Source organism: Esox lucius, chromosome 10 (genome assembly GCF_011004845.1).
Source record: "Esox lucius isolate fEsoLuc1 chromosome 10, fEsoLuc1.pri, whole genome shotgun sequence".
Lineage (NCBI taxonomy): Eukaryota > Metazoa > Chordata > Actinopteri > Esociformes > Esocidae > Esox > Esox lucius.
In genome coordinates, this window is record NC_047578.1 from 30,595,826 (window position 1) to 30,617,810 (window position 21,985).

Sequence of the window (21,985 nt, forward strand, 5' to 3'; positions counted from 1 at the left end):
TTAGATGACATTATTTCATACATTAATAGTAGGGTATTAATATCTATTGTGGAACTAATAATATTCCAAATAGGAGATGTGAGCTACAGAGAGGTAGCTGGTAACATAATCTAGAAGTGGTGAAGGTTGAAAGTAGTAGGTTTTCATTGCCAAGAAATGTAATTGCTTTATCATAAACAGATTAAATCATCACTGATTGCTATGGATTTCATGTCAAGTTAATATCAAATGTGATGGATGAGGAACCACCAAAATTACGGAATAGTAGCAAACCAATTATATTTGTTATGTGACTACAAGCCAACTAGTTATGAATGTAACAATATTGCCAGATATGTTTCCTATACCATGTTAACAGTAAAAACTAATTTGTAACTGGTTGGATCATGCCCATAATCACTATAACGTTAAGTTTCACCTTGCTAAACATTGTGCAGATCACAGCATAAGTTGGTCAAAAATGTATCTCCAAAAGAACAGCTGGGTTGTTTTAAGTCACAGGTGGGACTGGCAAGTTAGCTAGCACGATGCCTTCTATTTCTAGATCTTACTAAGTTTACCGGTACTTATCTGAGCTAACGACATTATCACTGTCACTAGTTATAAAGAAATCATTGACTTTCACTTGGTGCTATTCACTGACAGTAAAAAAAAAAAAAAAAAGGGGTTGTTATTGTACACACAGCTGTTTGTAGACTAGCTCCAGCGCTCCTAGCTGCGTTGCTAAAATAATAGCAGAAACAATGCTAACGTGCTAGTCATAAATATAGAACAATGGTGCTAGCTAGTCGTCTAATGTAATTGTAAACATGATTTGTGTATGCTCGCGGACTAAATGAAACGTTTCTACAAAACAGCTATAACATTAACGACAGTTAAACAAAAGATCGTTAGATCGTAGATATGTGAAATTGTAATTACCGTATTTGTCCCAGCCGAATCCATGGTGGTCACGCCAGACTGGGTGTTCTGGGTCAAGGCCGGCCACTGGCAAGGCAAGAGCTTCTTCCTTGTTTCATGTACTATGCTCCAAAATGTAGGTGCTGATTGGCCCAAGAGGAGTCCTGTGCGCCAATGAACGCTATCTATCGATCTGCGCTCGATTGCTCTTCCTTCATCCTCCAACTACCCGGTTTTTCAATGCAATTATTCAAATTTAGCAATTCAAATTCAAATATAAATGATTCAAATTCAGTTTCTGGTGGCACATATTTCAGCCCATAGGAATGGCTTACCTTTGAGATGGGCCCATGTAAGAGTCAAGCAGCAGCATCAACCTTTCAGTCCTTTCGAATCTACTCGTTCCTCTGTCCTCCTATCAGAAATCACGTGTACAGGGTCACCAATTGTTAAGAATTTTACGTGTACCAGAATCTCTGAAGAAGGACGAGGCTCTGGTCCAAATGGAAATTTAGCACAAAGATTTATTAATATTAATTGATAAGTCAAAATACATGAAATACACTGCAGCGGTCAAATATTTGCTCAACCCTCGAGCTTCCACAAAATATTCGCCCCGAATCAAGATCGAACATTGGTTTTAATACTCCCGCCACAGGGGCGGTTCCTTTTCACTCTCGTGAGTAAAACCCATCCTTATTGGCTCTTCGTTGGCATGGTTTAATGTTGGACGAATCTCTTTGTTTTCGCTATCCAATGAAGAAGGGCATGCTCTAACTCTCGGTCATAGATCAACAGGTTCTTTGCATACAGGTGTGAAATCTTAACCAGGTTACCGAAATTTACATTCTATTGTCCTAACCTAGACTAGAACATCAGGGGGCTGGAGACAGAAGGTCTCTTCCTGCTGTATAGGGGGCAGTTTCATTTGTATGTTAATTGTGGGGTTTTAATCCTGTCTCTATCTGAGCCAGGTGTGAAGTCTGAGTGAGTGTTATGTATGGAGTTTTAAACTTTGATGGTTATTGTATTCAATCATATTTCCCTAACCTGGCTGCAGCATACAATTTAATAAATCAAAAACATAAGAATACATGGTTATTAAATCAGCATTATTTAAACTTCATTTATCTCAACCCTATTCTGTGACATTCTCTCTCCCATCTCCTTCTCTGTGTGAATTATCTATTAGAGATCATAAACTCAACAACAAATACCTTAGAAGTATTTTTATTGATAGACTTCATCCAAATATAATTAAACGTTACTATATTTTCAAAGATTCTAACCCGGAAGAGGTAAAGGAATTGAGAATGGATTATCTTACCTTTCCAAGTCTCCCTAAAGTGAAAGAAGTTCATTTTAAAATTCTAAATGACATATACCCTTCCAAAGAATTCCTGAAATCTAAATTTGATGTCGGAGAAAACTCTTTGTCAGTTTTGTGAAACGAATATTGAAACCACTGAACATATTTTTTATTATTGTAATCACTCAAAAAAAAAATTGTCTCAATTGTACAGTAAACTGTCATGTATTATTTCATGTGTAAATCCCCTCGAATACAAACAGATTAAGTTTGGTGTACTTAAGAAAGATTGTCCACAACACTACTTGGTTAATAATCTTTTTGAATTTGCTAAATACTTCATTCATAAAGGCAGATTTCTGAAAACCCCCGTCCTTTCCTCATTTTACTAATGAACTTAAAGCTCTAGCTGCTTCGCTTTGCATCCTTTCAAATGGAAAAGCTTCTACAGTAGCCAATTTCTTCATTGAAATAAGTGTACTTTAGCTCCTTTACCCCTTGCAAGAACTGATTTAACTTTTCTTTTTTATTTTCTTTTCTCTTTTTTTTGGTTTTGTCTTTCTTGATTGTAAATTTGATTTGAGACTTCGTTACTGTTATTTATTGTATTTTGCAATATGTCTGCCTTTGAAAATTGTTAGTTAATGTTATTTGTTCAATACCTATTTTGTCTGTAAAATTTGATTCAATAATAAAAAATAAAAAATAAAAAAATTCGGAACGATAGCGAAGGTTAGAAATGACGTAAGGAAGTTTACTTTAGGGACTTGTAGTCTTTAGGAATGTTATGTTGCTAATTAGCATATACACGTTTGTAGGGGTAATTTAAGCAAATATGTTGACATTCGTCGCCTTGTTTTGACGAGATTTAAACGGTTATCAAAAAGGTGGAGTAAGTCTACATGAACCACAGAACTTATTTTACGCGATTCTAAAATCCCTTATGGGAATAATGAATGGGGAAAATGCGAAACGAACCGGAAATTAGCCAGTATAGCACTTTGCCGCTTGGTTTTATGGGGATTATGACGCGTCGACTATTTCGGTCTATTTTTTTTACAAAATTATGTTGGCACCGGTTGTCACTGTCGCAAACGAAAACAAACACAGGTTACGTTCACATCGACAAGGCTCCTTGGTAATGTAGTTTATGTAGCTCTTGGAATAAAACGAAACTGACGGTAAAACATTATTTTCTCAACACAGAAGTTTACAACCATTACTACTACGTGGAAATACAAATAGTTTTTGCAATATTTACAGAAAATACAAACTTCTACGCAGCATCTGCATGGCTCAACAATGCCATGGATAATTATTTTCCGGAACCGCTCGTTGCCACTCTTCTGTTTCTCGGGTATTGTGGCTAGGTTGTTACCATATTTCTCAGTGGTTTCTCAGTGTAGGTCTCTGGTACTACTCCGTTAAATAAACATCACTAAAAAAATCACTCAAAAGTTAATTTGTTGAATATAACCTTAAATAGCACAATAACATTTTAGAATTGCAGCAAACGAAGTTTTAGTTTGCAATCTAACGCTAGTATGTAACTATGTATATCTTTAAGTTAGCTACCTTGTAGCTAACTTTACCTATTCATTTAACGGCCTTAGCACAGGAGAGAAGTACAGCAGGCGAACTGGATCGGTGAGGAAGCTTCTGCTGGAGAGTAGCCTTTTCCCTCAACCACTGGCTAAACTAGCTAGCTATTCTAAATACCAGTTTGTGCAGATAGGGAATTATGACGCTGTCGGTGTGCTATCCTTTGCTGACAGTTGGTTCTAGCCAACGTTAATAGACCGGAAATTATTGCATGCGGAATAGGCATTGAAGTACAGTATCTTTTAACCAGGATTTGCATATGCCTTTTATGATTTGTGTAATAGGAGATGGCAGAGTTGAGATGTCGGAAAACAGTGGTGAGAGAGGGAGAATGTGAGGGCGAGGAACAAAAGCAATCTGAATCTGCACCCCAAATTGAAAATAGTATTAAAGGTAACACTTAATGGTATCAAAGCTTTTCCTGTTTTGGTTACCTTCGGGAAAGAAATGTATGTTGGTTAAGAATTGTTTTATTTTTTATTTTACCAGTGGACAAGGATAGTCTGATGGAGATGTGTTCAAAGAACACAAATGGAGCTGGTGGAGCTTTCTGTTGCAACCAGGAGGAACAGAAAGATGAAAAGGAGGAGAAAGAGAAAAATATTAAAGAGGTAGCAGACGGTCAAAATCCCTGTCCTGTCAAAAGAGCCCGGAACGCTTGCAGATGTTAGTGGATCTCTTTTTTGTTTCTTCTCTTTTACCAGGGGTGTATTCATTCCATCAAACAAAATGGTTGGTTGATAAATATTTTGTCAAAAAGAGATTATATTGCAAAAACAACCTAGTTTTTGACTTTATTTAACCCAAGTTTGGACTACAATTACACTTCATATACTTCCTCCCAATGTTGTGCCCAAGTTTCCTGGGGATACCGCACAGTAAAACATGTTAGTTGCATGACTTTTGTTTGACATTAACTTTGTGTTTAAACAATTTCCATTTGTACTCTGCAGCACTTTTGTTTCAGCGTCTAGTGAAGTTGTTCTTCGGATGCCTGGCAGCTGTTACATGTGGCATGATGTATGCTGTGTATCTCTCTACCTACCATGAAAGGAAGTTCTGGTTTTCTAGCAGACAGGTAGGTTGTAGCAGCCTAGGTGTAGTCTATTTGTGCTATAATGGCACTCTGTCTTAGCAGCAACTTCTCAGAAAACATTGCTTTTAGTATTTTATCTGGATGGGTTATAAAAATACATAATACAGAACATTTACAGACCAGCACAATATCTACATTTGGGGCTCCTGAATGGCAAATAATTCATTGTGACAAGGAGTTAAAATTATTGTCAGTATACGTGATAGTGCTTATAAAGTAATTTAATTTACATAAAATGAAGTATATTTCTCTGATTTTTTTACAGTTTGTTTTTGTAAAATCTGCATCAACATATGTAGAATTACTGAAAATGTCTTTGTTCTATTATTCTCCTCAGTAGATTTTAAATTATTTTGTATTTGAAAAGGGCCTTTTTTAACAACTGTTTTCAGTATTTGAGAAATTGTAGCTTTAAATTAGCCACATGGCTGAAAGAAGACAAACAAGCTCCAGCTCTTTGTTCCTGCAAATCAGTAGATTTTTCCTGTTTTGCAGGATGAATATTAAATGTTAGTTTATCTTTGTAATTTCAGTAGTGTCCTATCATTATTTAAAAATATAGAAAATAACATAACAAAATATGACAAAAATTCAAAGCAAATTACTGCAAAATAACCTACATTTATGTTGTATTTTTCCAAAAACTCCTCTCTGTTTTTCTATAGCTTATTAATGACACCTATGCATGTGATTAAACTAGGAGTCTGGGCTTATACACAGGCATTGAAATCAACTTGTCAGCCTCAAGAGAACCCCTACCAGAGATCCACAATGATGTGCTGTTTTTGTAGTCTATTCACTAGGTGAAAATTAGTTGTATCTTTTTTTTAAACGTCTGTGTTAGGTCTTGTGTGTATTTTGTTCATCTGTTTATCTTGTTGCGTTTTCACTCTCCATTAAGTGTAATTGTTATTTTTATAGGCTTATTTTTTGTATTTGTACAGTTATGGTTACATTCTCTCTCGACCTCCCTACACTCCTATTTTGAGTATAAATAATTTGCCAAAAAAGAGACAAAACACACAGTGAACAAAGTTGATGATTAATTAGATTAATAGCATTATTATTATTCTTTTTTTCTACAGATTTTCTATAGATACCGCAATTTTATCATTATTGTGAATTATTTTGGCTATGATAATGGTGTAGTGGAAATCTGATATCGTGACAGCCCTACTTCAATTCCTATGTTCATATCGGATTTGTTTTTGCTTTTAAGTAGCGCTTCCGTTTTGAACAAGAGTTCCCGGGAAGCACTGTCATTTCTTTACATTTTCTCTAGGTAGATTTTGGAAGATTGTTAGATTTTTTGCAAAATGTTAAACCCTATTTCAGAGTACTGGCATTTTATGTGGTAAATCCTAATTCCTAGGATTTAAAAAAAATCCTAACTGCGAAGTTTGATAAATGTTTCCACCATCAACTATATAATTATGTATACATTTATATATACATTTGCACCAAATATGATGGTGATGATGTTGTTGGCAGTTGTTTTGCATAACAAGAAGATGCAAGAAGTAGAATGATAACCCAAACAGACTACTACATATGTTGAGGTAGAGCGGAGTCATATTGTTCTTCCCTATTGTTTGTCACCCCACCTGTTCTTGCTTTCAATTGTTAGATATGTAGAGGAAGATGCACAGTTCTCATCATGTTATTTCTTATCAGGAGCTGGAGCGGGAAATCACCTTCCAGGGTGGCAGTGGAGTCTACTATTACTACTACAAACACATGTTGACAGCACCCTCCTTTGAAAGAGGTAATGGCTTAATCTATTCCGAAATTAATCATTAGCTGATACATTTTCTTTCTTTTTTTTTTTTTTGAAGAGGTCTGAATTCTTAATTCTCTTCACTTTGTTGTGTTGTACACTGAATTTATAATTGCCATCAATCTACCTATTTCCCCATAATTACAAATTGATTAAATACATACAGCTCTGGAAATTAAGAGACCACTGCACCTTTTTCTTTCCTTTCCAAAAAAGTTGCAAAGGAACATTTTGAGTGAGGAACAGAAGCGTTCAATTTGCAATGGTGTCTTAATTTTAACCCTTCTCTTCATCACTCAAAACCTTCCTTTTCGACTTTTATGGGAAGGAAAGAAAAAGTTGCAATGGTCTCTTAATTTTTTCCAAAGCTGTATTTCTTCATTTTAGAAATGATAAACGCAATTATCTGTTGTACATAACTATTCAAATTGAGCCCAGATGCAGATGGTGTACTTTGAACATTCTTGAGGTGTCTCTAGAACTTCAGTTACTTTGAAAAAGTATCCCACTTAGAACATTGCTGAGGAGACAGGTAGATAATTAGTATAGGAGAATATAACCTTCTTGATAATTTAATATCTATAATCTGACATATTGTTTGTAAAGATATGTTATTTGGGACCCCTACGTCAAATATGATCTAGCCATATTGTTTCTCAATGTCACAATTAGTACTATATAATGAAAGTAGTGAATGTATTCCTGGACTACAAGCATTTAGGATTTAAGTCTGGTCCTGTCTACGTAATCATTTAAGTACAGAATTCAATTTATTGTGTAGCAATCCAGATGCAGGAAAAGCCTGGTCGCTTTGACACGAGAATGTGTATGTACAATTATCTGTGGATCTAAAAAACGACGTCTCTGCTGTCAAGGTATTTTACCTGTATAGGAAGTGTCGTACTGGCATTCATACCAAAATGGCTAAAACTCTGTTCTTCAAAATGTTTGGGTGCAACATATTTTGTGTGCCTGTAGGATCAGGCTACTCCCCCTAGGTTGGCATTTATTCTCTTATATGGTAAAAACATACGTAACCTACTCATAGTCCACTCCCCCTACTCCTATTCCTTTTGTGACAGGTTCGGCATTATCCTGTCCACAGGTATGCAGGTTGGTGCAAATAATCAGTCTGCAAAAATGGCATTTGTGTCAATAACTGATTTTACATCCTGTTTTCCACCAAACAAAATCTTCACAAACAACAAAAGAACAAACCAACAGTTATTAGGTCATATGCTTCAATCCTTCCTAAAACAGACTGTTTAGTCACAGGTCCGCCATTGTTCCAGCCAACTGACACTGGCCTTCTAGCTTTTCAGCTCTCTCTCTCCTCGTATACCAGCCACTGCTCCACTTTCTATAGAGGATGAAACAAAGCAATTAGTAGATCCACCTGCAGTCAGTCTGGGAGTTCCTAATATAACATAACCACTCCAGATGAGGTCACTGTTGGACACCTTCCCAGCCAGACCACACTGCCACACTTCACATAGAATTATGCAATATGAATGCTATAGTATATAGAAACAATGTAAACAAATTATAGAAAACAATGACATCTTTCTACAGCGCCTGCCAAAACCACTGCAACTCATTCAGAAAGCAGTGGTCCGCGTGGTGTTCAACCTTCCCAAGTTCTCCCATTTCACCCTCTCTTCTTTACACACTAAACTGGCTTTCAGGTGAAGCATAAATCTGTTTAAAGGCTATGGTACTTGCCTACGGAGCAAAAAGAGGAGCTTCTCCCTACCTTCAGGCAATCAATGCCACCTCTGTGCTCTTGGCCATTCCGCCTGTTTGTGGCAGTTCCCGATCCACGCAATCAAAACTCTTCTCGGTCCTGGCACCTCAGTGGTGGAACCAGCTTCCTCCTAAAGCTAGGATACCAAAAAAAATATCTAAAATCTCACCTTTTCATTGAGTACTTGAAATGGGTCCACTGCCTCTACTGATGTTGTCCAGTTTTTATGTTTCATGGTTATTACTTGAATGGTCCTCTTTCCAGCACTGAGTATTGCCAATAAATCATTTATTGATTAGAATGAACTTATTACTGCACTTACTGTAACTCGCTCTGAATAAGAGTGTCTGCCTAATGGCTAAAATGTAAACAGTAAATGTAATTGTATGATAACTAAGTTTGAAATGTTCCTTAATTTGCTTTCACCTAGAAAACTTCCAGTGGGTCCCCAGAACATAAATCCTCACACCTTTGAATTGTTTTCATTAATTGCATCATCATGGGTATCTTTCTTGCCAAAGGGAGCACAGCCCGGGGAGCCAGAAACAACATTTATCTGGTCCTCAGTCAGATCACCATATTGGTCAGGACCAGACAACAATTCATGCATGTGTACTGATTGCACATTGTTGACAGGAAAAGTTTGAACAAAAAATGTGCTGTCAAAGGAATAACCAACTTAAAACAGGAAACAATTGTGCATTGTTTTAAAAATAAATTTAAGCATAGATTATGGTCCCAATCACGAATGTAATAAAAAAAACGTATCCCACTCCGGTGAGATTTCACTATGCACTAGTTCTTGTAAATCCTTCAAGTGATTAAGGATATTAGTTACGTTAGAATCTTTGGTGGGTATGAGTGTACCGCCATGCTTACCAATCAGAGTACAGACACCCCATTCTTTTGCCAACATTTAATCTAATGACACACCATTTGCTTTGAGACTTAATGGTTGGCCTTAATGGTTGGGGATTTAGCCATTTCACGACATGCAGGCACATGACAGCCAGATGGGGCCGTTACAGGTCAAATCACAACGGATGCTCTTAGGGTTACCAAAGTGCATCATCCAAGCCAGCCCTTTGAAAAATATGTATGTCTTCTGACTGCGAATCCAGTAATGACCGTATGGAGTCTGTTCCCCCAACAGGGAAGGGGCGTGCAGGGTCAACCACCCATTAGTATTAAGTAAACTATGAATAGTGGAGATGGCCCATACGATAGCCTAAAGTGACATTAATTAGCGCATCACTGGTAGATGTAACTAAAAACCTATTATGGCACCTAGGGTAACACTGCGAATGTCCATGTTCATATTTATCTGACATGCTGTCGTGCTCAACCAAATGCCAAACAATGTGGTCACCAGAATACATTCAATGATATCATTTGCAATCAGAACGGGTTTGAGGTGCCATGGGGAGTCTACAGAATGAGGAACCACTGTGCGTACATAGAATCTAAATTACAGAAGGATAGGAACTCTTAAAGATGTATGTACAGAAACAAAATTCCCTTGGCACAATTAAGTTTATTTTATATTTGCAAATAGAAAGATGCGTCCTAAGCCTAATCATAACATGCATCTGAGGCAACACAGAAGAGTCAGATTATTTATTACTATAGAAAAGCGGTGTGGTAAGATGCTGCACCAGTGTCCTATGTCAATAATATACATTCCCTCTGTTCTATCAATACCTAGGTTTTAACCAAGGGGCAGGCTGTCCTCCCCCACATTAAACCAAGGGCCTTGTGGGTAACCTTTTCAACTCTAAAGGGACACATAGCATCTTTACAAAGAACAGATAAACTGATGGTTAAAACAGACCGATTAATGGATAATCCAATGATCTTCTGACACCATACAATGATTACCATAAACAAATAACAGATCTCCTTCTCCTACATTCCTTTTCTTATCTAAACATAGAGACTCAGGTCTTTTAACCAGTAACTCATTTATACATGTATTGGACTAAATTACATCAGTTCAAGAAATTTCCCTATATCATGAAATGTCATGTATTGTTAACATGCAACTTTTAACCAATTTTACTCAGATCATTAAACATCAACTCATTAGGCTTTAGACTACTACTAACAATGCTCTTAAACAACATGATCTTTTATGAAAATTGTCCTTGTTGGCATGAGTCAGGAACATTACCTCTTATAACTTTAAAATCACCTGTTTTCATTACACAGGACTATAACCTAGTACAGCAAAATATTTTATGTTAAAATCACTGGTCAAAGGAAGTTTCAGGTGACATTCAGTGAGGGAAAAAAAATATTTGATACTCTGCTGATTTTGTCTTCAATTTGACTTACGACAGTGCCAACTACACTAGTAAGAACATTTGGCCTTATTTTGTAAATAAAAAAAAACAATAGCTTTTATTAAAACAAGTTATTTAAATACAATGTAAAAATAAAAATAATATTGAACGTGTGAATAAACTTGAACTTCCACAACTAACATAAATAGAAGGCTTACAACAATAACAATGTCAAAAAAGATATATATTCATGGCAACTATGTCCAGCTCTTGTTGATAATTTAAATGACTATTTACACATTGGCATTTATTTGGCAAGGCTGCAGATCCATTGCCATAACCTTTGCTATTGCATTTGTTGTTTCTTAGGCACAAGTTGAGTTTATTGGTAGTTTGGCTCTAAATGTAGCTGGGATAGTAGGTTGAGTGTTTTCTTTCCACTTAAATCAATGTCTTTGTGATGCCCTATCTCAATTAACCATTATCTGAACCTGTTCATAAATCACATACCAGACTCCTAGCTACTAACTAATGATGCAATATGTATTCCATGTACAGTATAGTGTGTCACATTGGGGGTTAAAGAAGGAGCAAAACATTTTTTGCTGGATGTATGCGAAGTGCCCCATGATTTCACATTATACTTGTAAGTCTCCTGAGTATTTCATACAATAAATTCACTGCGGTACTGAATAGTTTTTCTGCAAAAAATATACATTACAGTGGGGTATAGTGCCGTATAGTTGTTTTTAACTGTTTTGTGAGTGCAATTCGTTTAACACCAAATCCTTTACATGAACAGTACACGATCAGTGGCATGGATATTGTGGAGGTGGTAATTACAGAATTCAAACTCCTTTAAAATTTCTCAGTTAGAAATCTAACCTACACATTTTCGAACTAGAATCAAAATTGGTACACCACTGTATCGTATATTAGCATGTGTATTTTGTGATGGAAATTCCAATGTATCGACACTCGGAGTAAGGGACACAGAGACAAAATTATCTTTGTACATTATAACCGTTTTATTAACTATTATGCACAGAGACTATTATGAGAGACACGTCAACCGTTTACACACACATAATCGTCTGAGGTGTCTCTAACTCCATACATGAACAATCCGTATTTATTACATAGAAAAAGGGGTGTGGTAAGATGCTGCCATCGGTCTTGTCACAAGAGTTTACCCAAAGGGCGGGCTGTCCCCCCACCTTATCCTTCTCAACTCCTGAGGAGACACAATGTCTGGATAGTCAACAGAGACATTAAAGGGTTATACAGATTTACGAGTACCCCTCTAATCCACACGTGCCGGTCAAGGATGTCTCCTATTCAAACACCAGACCCCTCTCGGTATCTTTAACTAGTAACTCATTCATACATGTATAGGACGACAAAGAATACATCCTTCTTCTAGGCAGAAATACCTAATAATCCTCTGATATTATACAGACGTGTGTCCCAATCAAAGTACAGATTTACTTATCAGCCAATAGAAAGACAGACATTTCTCAAATGCACCTTAGTTCAAAATTTCCATAACACTCCATCCTCTTTGATACCATGTCAAACCTTGGTATCAAACCTTAAACAGTTCACTCATTAGGATGTAGAATGCAACAAAACAGTACTCTTTAACAACATGACCCAGTCAATATCATTACCCTTAATGATTAGAGAACAGAACAAATCTGAAATGTCTGGATCCTCCTTTACATTCTTCTAGACGATTACCTTCGTATTAACTCCAAGATCACACATAGTCATCATACAGAATCATAACATAGTACAGCAAAACTTATGTTAAAATCATAGGTCAAAGGAAATGATTTCAGGTGACATATTGACAGTATGGGATATGCAGCATCGACACGTGAGTGCGTAAACACATATTACTGAATGCATCCTTCAATTTATCACTGTTACAAAGTCCTCTCATGCCAATTAGATGTACTTCCTAAGTCATCACAGATGTTCTGCTCCTGGACCATTACCATATAGACCAAATCCAATGTTAGCCCCGCTCTGCCTGTCAGGAATGGCTGACGGGGAATAACAGTCCCTATCTGGCGGCATCATTTGTGCTGCCACATCCGCCCAACCATATGCCTGCCAGTCTGCTACTGAAAATGGGTTAGGGGTTAACATAGGAGAATGTGAAGATGTTGGTATGTGTTGGCAAATCCAACAATAAGTCATGTTCTTGTGTTTTGCATAGTCAACCATTATCCTAAGGGCTATGTTGTCTGGCTCTAACAGTGCTCTCCTTACTCTACCTGGTTCAGAACAACGTGGTACAGGAGTAGGAGCTACCGTAGTACGTGCAACTGTTAAGGGACATATCATAGCGGGTCTACCTTTAGGGAAGTCGGGTGATCTGCAAGTGGTGGTACCCCCATTGGTACCGAAACATCAGTAATCCTGGATTACTCCTAGTGGTTTGGAAATGTTAACAGTACAATAATCATTATCATAACATCTCCACCTATTCACTTGGTTGGGAGAATGGTGTGAGGGGTACATAGAGTTCCCTCCTGTATTCAGGTGAGTCCAATACCACTCATTATCCTTCAATACTGGGCTTGTCAGCACATAGCAATCCCCATCCGGGGGGCAATTCATCATGTCACAAGAGATTAACAAAGTCTGTTTGAAATCAGACCCTGTCTGTATCTGTGGGGCCTCTTCTCATCGGGCCTCTTCTCATCGGGCCTCTTCTCATGGTGTACAAATGTCTCTTTCCTTGCTTCATTAGGTGTCCTATTTACAATCTGTCCATGATCATCACAGTGCGGTTTAGAAATCCACACTATCGGTATGGTGATGATAATACTTAAAAATCAGCAGGCACCCAATTCCTCCGGACCTCCTGAAGGGGTTCCATGGTCCTTGTCTCTCTGGCTCCATGGTCGCAGGATGTGTTGGAGTTGTTGGTTACTAGCACCACAACCCACGCCACCCTTAGGTAACTTCAATTTACCTATTCTTTCGCTGTATCTTCTAATCATGGAGCCTTCTTACAGTGTGTGGTGTTCAGCAACTTTGACCGCAGACTGAGTGCCCAGTTGAACTTGGTATGGACCCAACCAGCGTGGCTTGCTCCAGTGCTTTCTCTTGCAGTCCTCGATGACTACCCAGTCTCCAGACTTGATGTCGTACAGCAGGCCTTCAATGGGAGTTGGTAGACAGCTTTCACACTCCTGTTGCGTGTGTCGTCGACCCCAGGTTCCTCTCTCAGTAGTGTCTCCATCCTCTCGACCGGAGGTTACCTTCTCCATCACATTGCAGAATCGTCAGGACTCGAATCAGTCCAGCTCACAGGAAACCAGCATCATGTAGACGTGCGGCACCTAGACGTGCAGCGGGCCAGAGTAGACTCCTCTCTCAGCTGTAGGACAGTCTGTCTGTGTGTCTGTGAGATCCATTTCACCTCAGCCACCTCACAGTTGTCCTTGTAAGCCAAGCTCAGTCTCTCTCTGGGCTCCAACAAGTCCTCTATTGCCGAATCGCTTTCAAGTGTCCTGTATCTGAAGTGTGAATTATCCTTGAGAAGATTAATTGCAACTGCACAGTACACCATCACATATGTCCATTACGTTAGCTTGTTGCATCTCGCTGATACATTAGAATCACATACTATCAAACACTCAAACCCTATATTTCCAATATCTCTCTACTTCTTTTGTCCAAATAGATTAGAACAGTTGTAATCAGTAACAGTATCATTAAAACATTAACATCTCTGGTGCTTCTGTTCTGCTAGTGTAGCAAAATAACAATTCCACTCTTTTCTATAGTTGACTTAACAACCAACATAAAGAACAGAAGAACACAATTTCACATTTCTCATTACTGTTCCAAAAACTCATCAATTAAGATAGTTTGCTTACATTGAAGTACCACTCCCAAAGAGTAGTTCATGGACAATTCTCAGTCAATTTAACCAGATCACAGTTGCTATAATAAATTACATCTGATTGTGTTGTATCAGAACTACAATCAAATTCATCATTGTTTCACATAAAGGATCAAATACCTTATTGCAAATCAAAACATTTCACACCATCTTGAAGGTCAGCTAACATAACTGTTATTTAGCCTAATTTCTCTACAAGATGAAACTCAGTGTGAATGTCTCCAAGTCTCCTATAGTCCTAGCACCTAAAAGACACTTCTGTGATCCTGTCATAAATCATGACCCCCCCCATCTCTCCAGAGCTCTCCCTGGAGTGTGGTGTGGTCTACTAACCAAAGGATAAGTCCAATCTCATAGGACAGAGTAGTGTTATCTTGAGGCCAGACAATAGTAAACAAAAAATGTTGTCTCATTATTCACCTCACAGAAACATCTGTTAACCATCAACATTCCAATGATTGTCTACTATGACAGAAATTAAATTAGAATACCCAATTTTGATAATGTCACCAATAAGTCTGTTTCTCTTCTAAAAGAGTTAAAACAAGTTAAAAAACCTATCTCAAACAGCTCCCCCCAACACACTGGTTTTTTTCGTCAGTGAGTTGAGCGCTCCAGGGGGTCTGTACCTCTATATACAATTTAGACCTCTCAACTTGGTTTTCTAGAAACATAACCCAATGTAAGACCTCTCAACTTGGTTTTCTAGAAACATAACCCGATGCAGAATTACTTCCTCAGTATCAATTAAAACATGGCAAAATTTAGTAAATATGTAAGGAATAACAAAATGTGCTCCCTGCATGTTTTTACCCACTTATTCCATAATGCATGAGATTAATATGATTACTTCTAATCAAATATTATACAAACTGAACAGTAACACTCCCATCAAATTAGTTATTTCTTAGCTAAACCATTTCAAAATGGCAAGATGTATTCCACTCAACCATAACCATGTTAGATTTTGTATAAAACAAACTTTTCAAAAACCCAATTAGACAAACTAGATTATTCAAGTAACTTCTTTAAGTACCTATTTAATTTGCTTTGAACTCTAAGTTCAACTCTTTTTCACCATAGATAATCATTTCATACAATCCCCCCTGCTTTCAAGACAGAGTCAACAAAAAATGACTCCAAGCTTGAAAGCAGAACCATTACATGACCAAAAATGAAAAGAAAATTCTAAAATGCATTCAATAAAAAGTCGCAAACTGAAAATCCAAGAAAAACAAATGCGAAAATAAAAAATGATTACACCACACTCGTGTGAGGGAAGCATATTGAAACATCTCCCAAATTAGCACATTAAAATTAGCATTTCCATAGGCAACGGCCAAACTAAGTTGAGACCAACAAACATCATGACTCAATTTACCTCCTAAAGTCTAGGGAATTCACTCAATTTTAGAAGTAAGTCTATGTCATTCAAAATAGTGGCGGACTGCCAAAATCGCTACTTCCACGCATATCTCATGCAAAGGCATTGAATTTGTACTAGCAATTAACAATGTTGGATGACTTACGGTCTCCACCCTTACTACAATTTGATTCGAAATCATAAATGTAAACATTAAAGCCAGTAAGAGGAAACTTATTTAGCTTTCACTTAATGTCTGATTAACCCAAAACTGAATATGCTTGTGTTGGTAAAATTAACATGGGTGAGAACAGGCTGAACACTCGAATTCAACTCTTAGTAATATGCTACCTTGATATAATGTTAAGGGTGGCGGAAGCCAGCCCAGTGGACCTGCCCACCCTTCCTGAAGCTCTGAGCTCCACACATATATGGTGAGCCATTTAACAAGGCCAAATGTTTGTTTATGGTCTTCAGACTATACTATCAATTTAGCCTACATCGTTTGTTAACTGAAGATTCAGATGTGGTGTCCAACCCATCCTATAGTATCGCATTTCATTAAAAATAAAAAATACATCTGCTTATCAATATCTACACAACAAGTCAACAGAAAACAGACATATGACTTCACTAAAATCAAGGAACAATCAGTGAGCGAACCCCAGGATAGAATTTAAACGCCAGTAACGAGCATCAGGCGTAGGTTTTAAAAACACAAGTAGTATTCCAGTTATCGTTGGTAAATACAAACTAAGCGAAAGTAAATAATGAACCAAATCCAATTGAACGTTTAAAATAGAACATCTAATCCTATGGGTTATTTATTCTGGGAATAAACAGGCTTTGGTTATTTGGGGAATAAACAGGCCGTAGTCATTTTACCCTCTTTTGCAGGCTATGGCTATATTTGCTGAATCCAGTCTTCATTGGAAACAGCGAGTTATCTTAAAATTAAAACTTTCGCTATGGTCTGCATCCCACTCCATACAAGGAGAGAGAAAACAATATTTTAACCCCTCATTACGAAACCACAAGACCATAGTTTACCAAATCAGAGAAGCATCATTATACCAATTTCCAATCTATCCCTCTAATTACATTTAGGACATTATTTCCATATTCAAACCGAAGTTATCAGGCTAACACTCCCACGTGTGCCAGCCATCAGCACAACACTAGAAGGCAAATTCAATTTCGCAATTTCAGCACAAAGGCAAAAGCCGAAAGAGTAGGCCTCGCATAATAACCATATTAACAACGCAGTGTAAGCGTTCACCCAAACGCACCCCAAACAACGCAAAACCTTGCGATTTCAAAACTTCCAAGTTAACACCAACCTTGAACACATACACATTATCCCACCAAGGAACACACAATGCAGCCAATCGGAACCCCCGTGCACAGGGATTACAAAAATGGACAAATGCATTTACTAGATGATGACCACAAACAGATAATGACAAATGCCTGTGACTCCGGCCACAACCACACACAGAAGTGGCGCGCGCATGCACAACTTCTGTAGCATAACCACTGATCCAAACCATAAGCTGACCAACAATTGCGGCAATTTACAGGAGCAATCCCTACTCCCTTCTACAGGCACTGAAAGTATGAGATCCAATCTCAAATGCATATTTAAGTCCAACCTAAATTGCAGATTTTCCAGCAATCCAACTGCTTATAATTCAGCACTAATAGCAACGCAAAAAGGTTAGCTGCACAGGAATGGGTGTCAGGACAGAACAAAAACGACATGTTTCTAACTACATTCGCTATTAACCAAAACACCTCAAAAATAACTTCTAGTTACCATACTTTCTCAAATCCATCTATCAACTTCCACAAAACCAACAAATATAACATACAAAAACCACATTGTTTACTAAAGCAAATGAAAACTGTATAAAGGAACAATCTCACCGGTTGATGCTCCCTCCGTCCGTCTCCTGTCTGACCGTCCGCACACCTCCCTCAGGCGGTTCAGCGTTCCTGCGTGTTCCCGTTGGATCGCTCATGGCGAAGCCAAAGAGAAGCCGAAACTGTTCTCTATTCTTGCGGGAACAATACATCTGTACAGTCGTTGTCCTGATTTGCACAGGCATCTTCCCAAATCCAATTTCCAGTCGAATGTCTGGCGGTAGCTTCATAAATTTAAACGTAGCGGTTAGCAAAGTCTCTTCCTCAATCCCGGGTTTGTAGTCTTCTTTGGTCTCAGCCGCAAACACCGGAGATTACGGATGTGTACACCTGGTGTGTACAACTCCCCACTTATGGAACTTTTCTTGACTCAAACAACGAAAAGGGTCCATATAGCTTGGCTACGTCGACTGTACGACTCCAACAATGCAGAGTCCCGAGCGGGATGGGACCATGTATCGGTCCAGCTGAACTCCGCGGGGTGGGGTGACGGGCGATCAGAGGAGAACGAGCCATCGAACCTGAGCAAAAAACTACAACACAGATCAATATACTCCACACAAACTTTCCCAAATCTTCCATCACTCTACACCGTCTACACACCGTAGCCTACGCCTTCCAAACAACTTCACATCATGCCACCTGCAACTCCCATACGTTACCACGTCCATCTAGCTCCAATCAGCCCAGCAGGCCGCGCATCCATCACCGAACGAAAACGCTAGTCGTCTGAAAACCTAATAACACTCCAAGAAACATCCGTTCACATGTACATGTACCATAAACAAACACTGTTGCCAAAAACTTACCACAAAGCTTACACAACATCAAACGCAGCAAAAAACAAACGTGGCGAAACAAAGACTATTTTATTAACAAATCTCGTAACCATTCAAACCCAATGTGCCCCAACAAATATACCAGCGCCCTAACGCTTTCATCTCAATCAACGTGCCCTTAACATCGTCGATAGACCCGTCGGCCCGTAAGTGAGATGTTCAAGGCCCTAGCCTTGTCTGCAGAATTCAAATGTGCCCTAACACACGTACTTGCGTCCTAACGCAAAAAGGAGCCCTAACCCCCGTATAAATGCGCCCAAAACACAAACTAAAGTGCCCTTAACTCCCGAGTTCGAAATTTAAACCTGGGTATACCTGTACTGATCAGGCACGAGTCCCAGCTCCAGTCAGGCACTCTTTCTCAGCCCGTCAAAGGATAAGCCTCTTCTGGACGATACTAGAATTCCAGAGCTATCTCTGGCCGTGCACGGTTATACAGATTTACGAGTACCCCTCTAATCCACACGTGCCGGTCAAGGATGTCTCCTATTCAAACACCAGACCCCTCTCGGTATCTTTAACTAGTAACTCATTCATACATGTATAGGACGATAAAGAATACATCCTTCTTCTAGGCAGAAATACCTAATAATCCTCTGATATTATACAGACGTGTCCCAATCAAAGTACAGATTTACATATCAGCCAATAGAAAGACAGACATTTCTCAAATGCACCTTAGTTCAAAATTTCCATAACAATTTTCTAAGCCCATATATCGTAGTTTAAATGACAAAGTATTCATCCCCTCTTGAAAGTCATTAGCCCCTGACCTACTTTTGTACATCTAAATGGCAGCTACATTTATCTACTACCTTGCTGGTTAAAAGGAGCTATTAGCTGGTTACAGTCCTAAACTCCTTACCTGTCAAGTAGATATAGGTCAGTAACAAAACAAACGTGTTGGACGGGCATTTGATTTCCAAAGTGGGACACTTTATCCTACTTACCAATAATGATTAGTAATTAGGCTGCCTAACCTAATGAGCTATTAAGCTTTTGTCATTCGGCGTAACCATCCAATATTCACAGTGACAGTGGAATACAGTGATTTTCCAAGAGGCTTACAACACTAGTAATTACAGAAACATGAATACATGGCGAATGAAACCATCAAGGATGTACAGTACCATTATGCAGTATGACAGGACACAGCAACACAAATATACATTGCAAAGCCATTACTGGTACCAAAGAAACAAGAACGTACTCACAAAAACAATGTTCCTTTGACGCAGTAAGCCAGGTGTACTTTTTGTACTCGATCGATTGAAAGTGCCACTCAAATCCTTTCCCTGTCTGGGACAGGGCTGCTAGGTTGGTGGTCGGTTCCTCGCAATTTCCAGCTTTTCTCAAAAAAGGCTTTGCCAGTTAATCCGCCACCAAATCCATATCTTCTCCTCCATTGTGCGTTAAGAAACAACAGGGCTCAGTACAAATGTAAAAAAAACATTGAACAGAATCCAGTGCATCTACTACATCCTTACCATGAACGGTTGCTAGTTGGGGGTTTGGTCGACCCCTCCTCACACTTTCCATGTTTTCTCGAAAAAGGCATTGCCAGTAAATCCACCAACAGATCAACTTATTCTCCTCCATTGTGTGTTAAAAAACAACTGGGCTCAATACAAATCTAAACAAAAGTCTAACGCAAAGCTTATGTCCTAACTAGTTTTATCTCAGTTTGGTAGTTGGGATCACACCACCTGAAAAATTAGCCCGTAGACAACTAAGTTAGAAGGCTGCTACGTGCCAAAGAATAGGCTCAAAATCTGATTGGTTGAAGAATATGACAGTCAACAACCTCCTCCCCATTTGCTTCAACAGAAGATGGGATTCACTCTAAATTCTATAGGTCTCAGGATAGGTTTTCACCTGAAGACGTGGGAAATCTGTGGATAAAAGCTCTGATTTATCTGAGCTGCACTGGAAAACAGCACAACCGAGGGAGAGAAAATCATTGAAAAAGTAGACTGATGGGAATGAACTTAAAATGCATCTAGCTTTAATGAAAATATATATTAAATTATAAAAATATAATTTTCTGGGCCACCAAAAAAGTCCTCTGGTCAGCAGCAGTTTCAAAAAATATCTTCTTGTATACCAAATAATAGCTTTATAAAGTCGTCAATGTTTTGTAATGATTAGCGACATAATATGTTAACTAGCATGTCATTAATGACCATTTCTGAAAATTTCCAACGCAGTTAAAAAATAAAACCCCATTCCCAATTATCATCTATCTTTCTATTTTGTTCACATTTTTTTTTATCGAAGTCAGATACAGGTGACAAGATGAGTGACTCAGAGACAGGAAGGTAAGCAAGAATTGAACTTCTGGTCAGATTTGTGAATCGTCTTGTTCAACCATCTTTGATCTCAAATAGACATTTGGTCCCAGAATTCAGTGGAATGAAAACAAAAATGGCTGCGCATGTAAACAGTAATTAGCCCAACAAGCTCCACATAACCTTCATAAAGGTGTTTTTCACTGATCATATTTGTCCATTACTAAATATGTAAGAATCTGAATTCATTATTTTTCACCATCTTTAGTGAAATAGTGAATAATCACATAAATAAAGGCATTATTAACACACAAACCATTGTCTGCTGGTTAGCATATGTTTTATTGATAAGTGGAGTGATCCTCAGGACAATAACACATCTTGGAAGGTTGCTCAATAAATATTCAATATACTCTTTAACAGAACTACTGTCCTAAATAGTTTCAAAATAAACATGGTGAGCACGGTGAGCTTGCAAATGTAAGAAATCTCAATTGCACCACCATGAGGTTGATAAACAAATCTTTGCAGTCATTATTGTCCTATCATCTTTGTTAACATATGCACCAAGTAGAATTGGTATATCATCGTCCATTATCCTTGTAGGAGATGTCTATATATGTGCAAAACCACGCCCCTACACGTTCATCTGTCAATAGCGGCCATGTTTTTTTTACATACTGGGCTGGCTGATATAACTTGAGGACCTTGGTCCTTAGATGCCAAATATGAAAGTACGCAAAGATTATTACATTTGGTGCTAGAGGAGGTAATTCTTTAGTGTTTTTCACACATTCAAAATGGCTGCCAAACCATTAAAGCGAAGTTAATGAGTCCCAAAGGCAAATATAATCCTTATGAGGAGAAGGACTTATCTACTTATTTTCAATGCAGTATCATTGAAAACGGGCTGAGTATGGTGACCTTGCTAATGTGAAAA

General features: G+C 38.2%; 1 protein-coding gene across 9 annotated transcripts in view; it reads left to right on the plus strand.

The window, feature by feature from the left end:
• Positions 1 to 2,455: 2,455 nt before the first annotated feature.
• Positions 2,456 to 21,985, plus strand: part of LOC105009667 (dpy-19 like 4) — a 56,808-nt gene continuing 37,278 nt past the window's right edge. For 2 of the 9 annotated variants that reach the window (XM_013132885.3, XM_020044361.2), the window contains exons 1-5: positions 2,456 to 3,347; positions 4,096 to 4,204; positions 4,301 to 4,477; positions 4,765 to 4,889; positions 6,582 to 6,672. In XM_013132885.3, coding sequence (XP_012988339.1) covers positions 3,276 to 3,347; positions 4,096 to 4,204; positions 4,301 to 4,477; positions 4,765 to 4,889; positions 6,582 to 6,672 — 574 coding nt within the window. In that variant the 5' untranslated portion in view covers positions 2,456 to 3,275. Of the gene's footprint in view, positions 3,391 to 3,410; positions 3,580 to 3,599; positions 3,857 to 4,095; positions 4,205 to 4,300; positions 4,544 to 4,764; positions 4,890 to 6,581; positions 6,673 to 21,985 lie in introns of those variants that run through there. The other 7 variants (XM_013132889.3, XM_013132886.4, XM_020044359.2 and 4 more) reach the window with 7 other exon arrangements.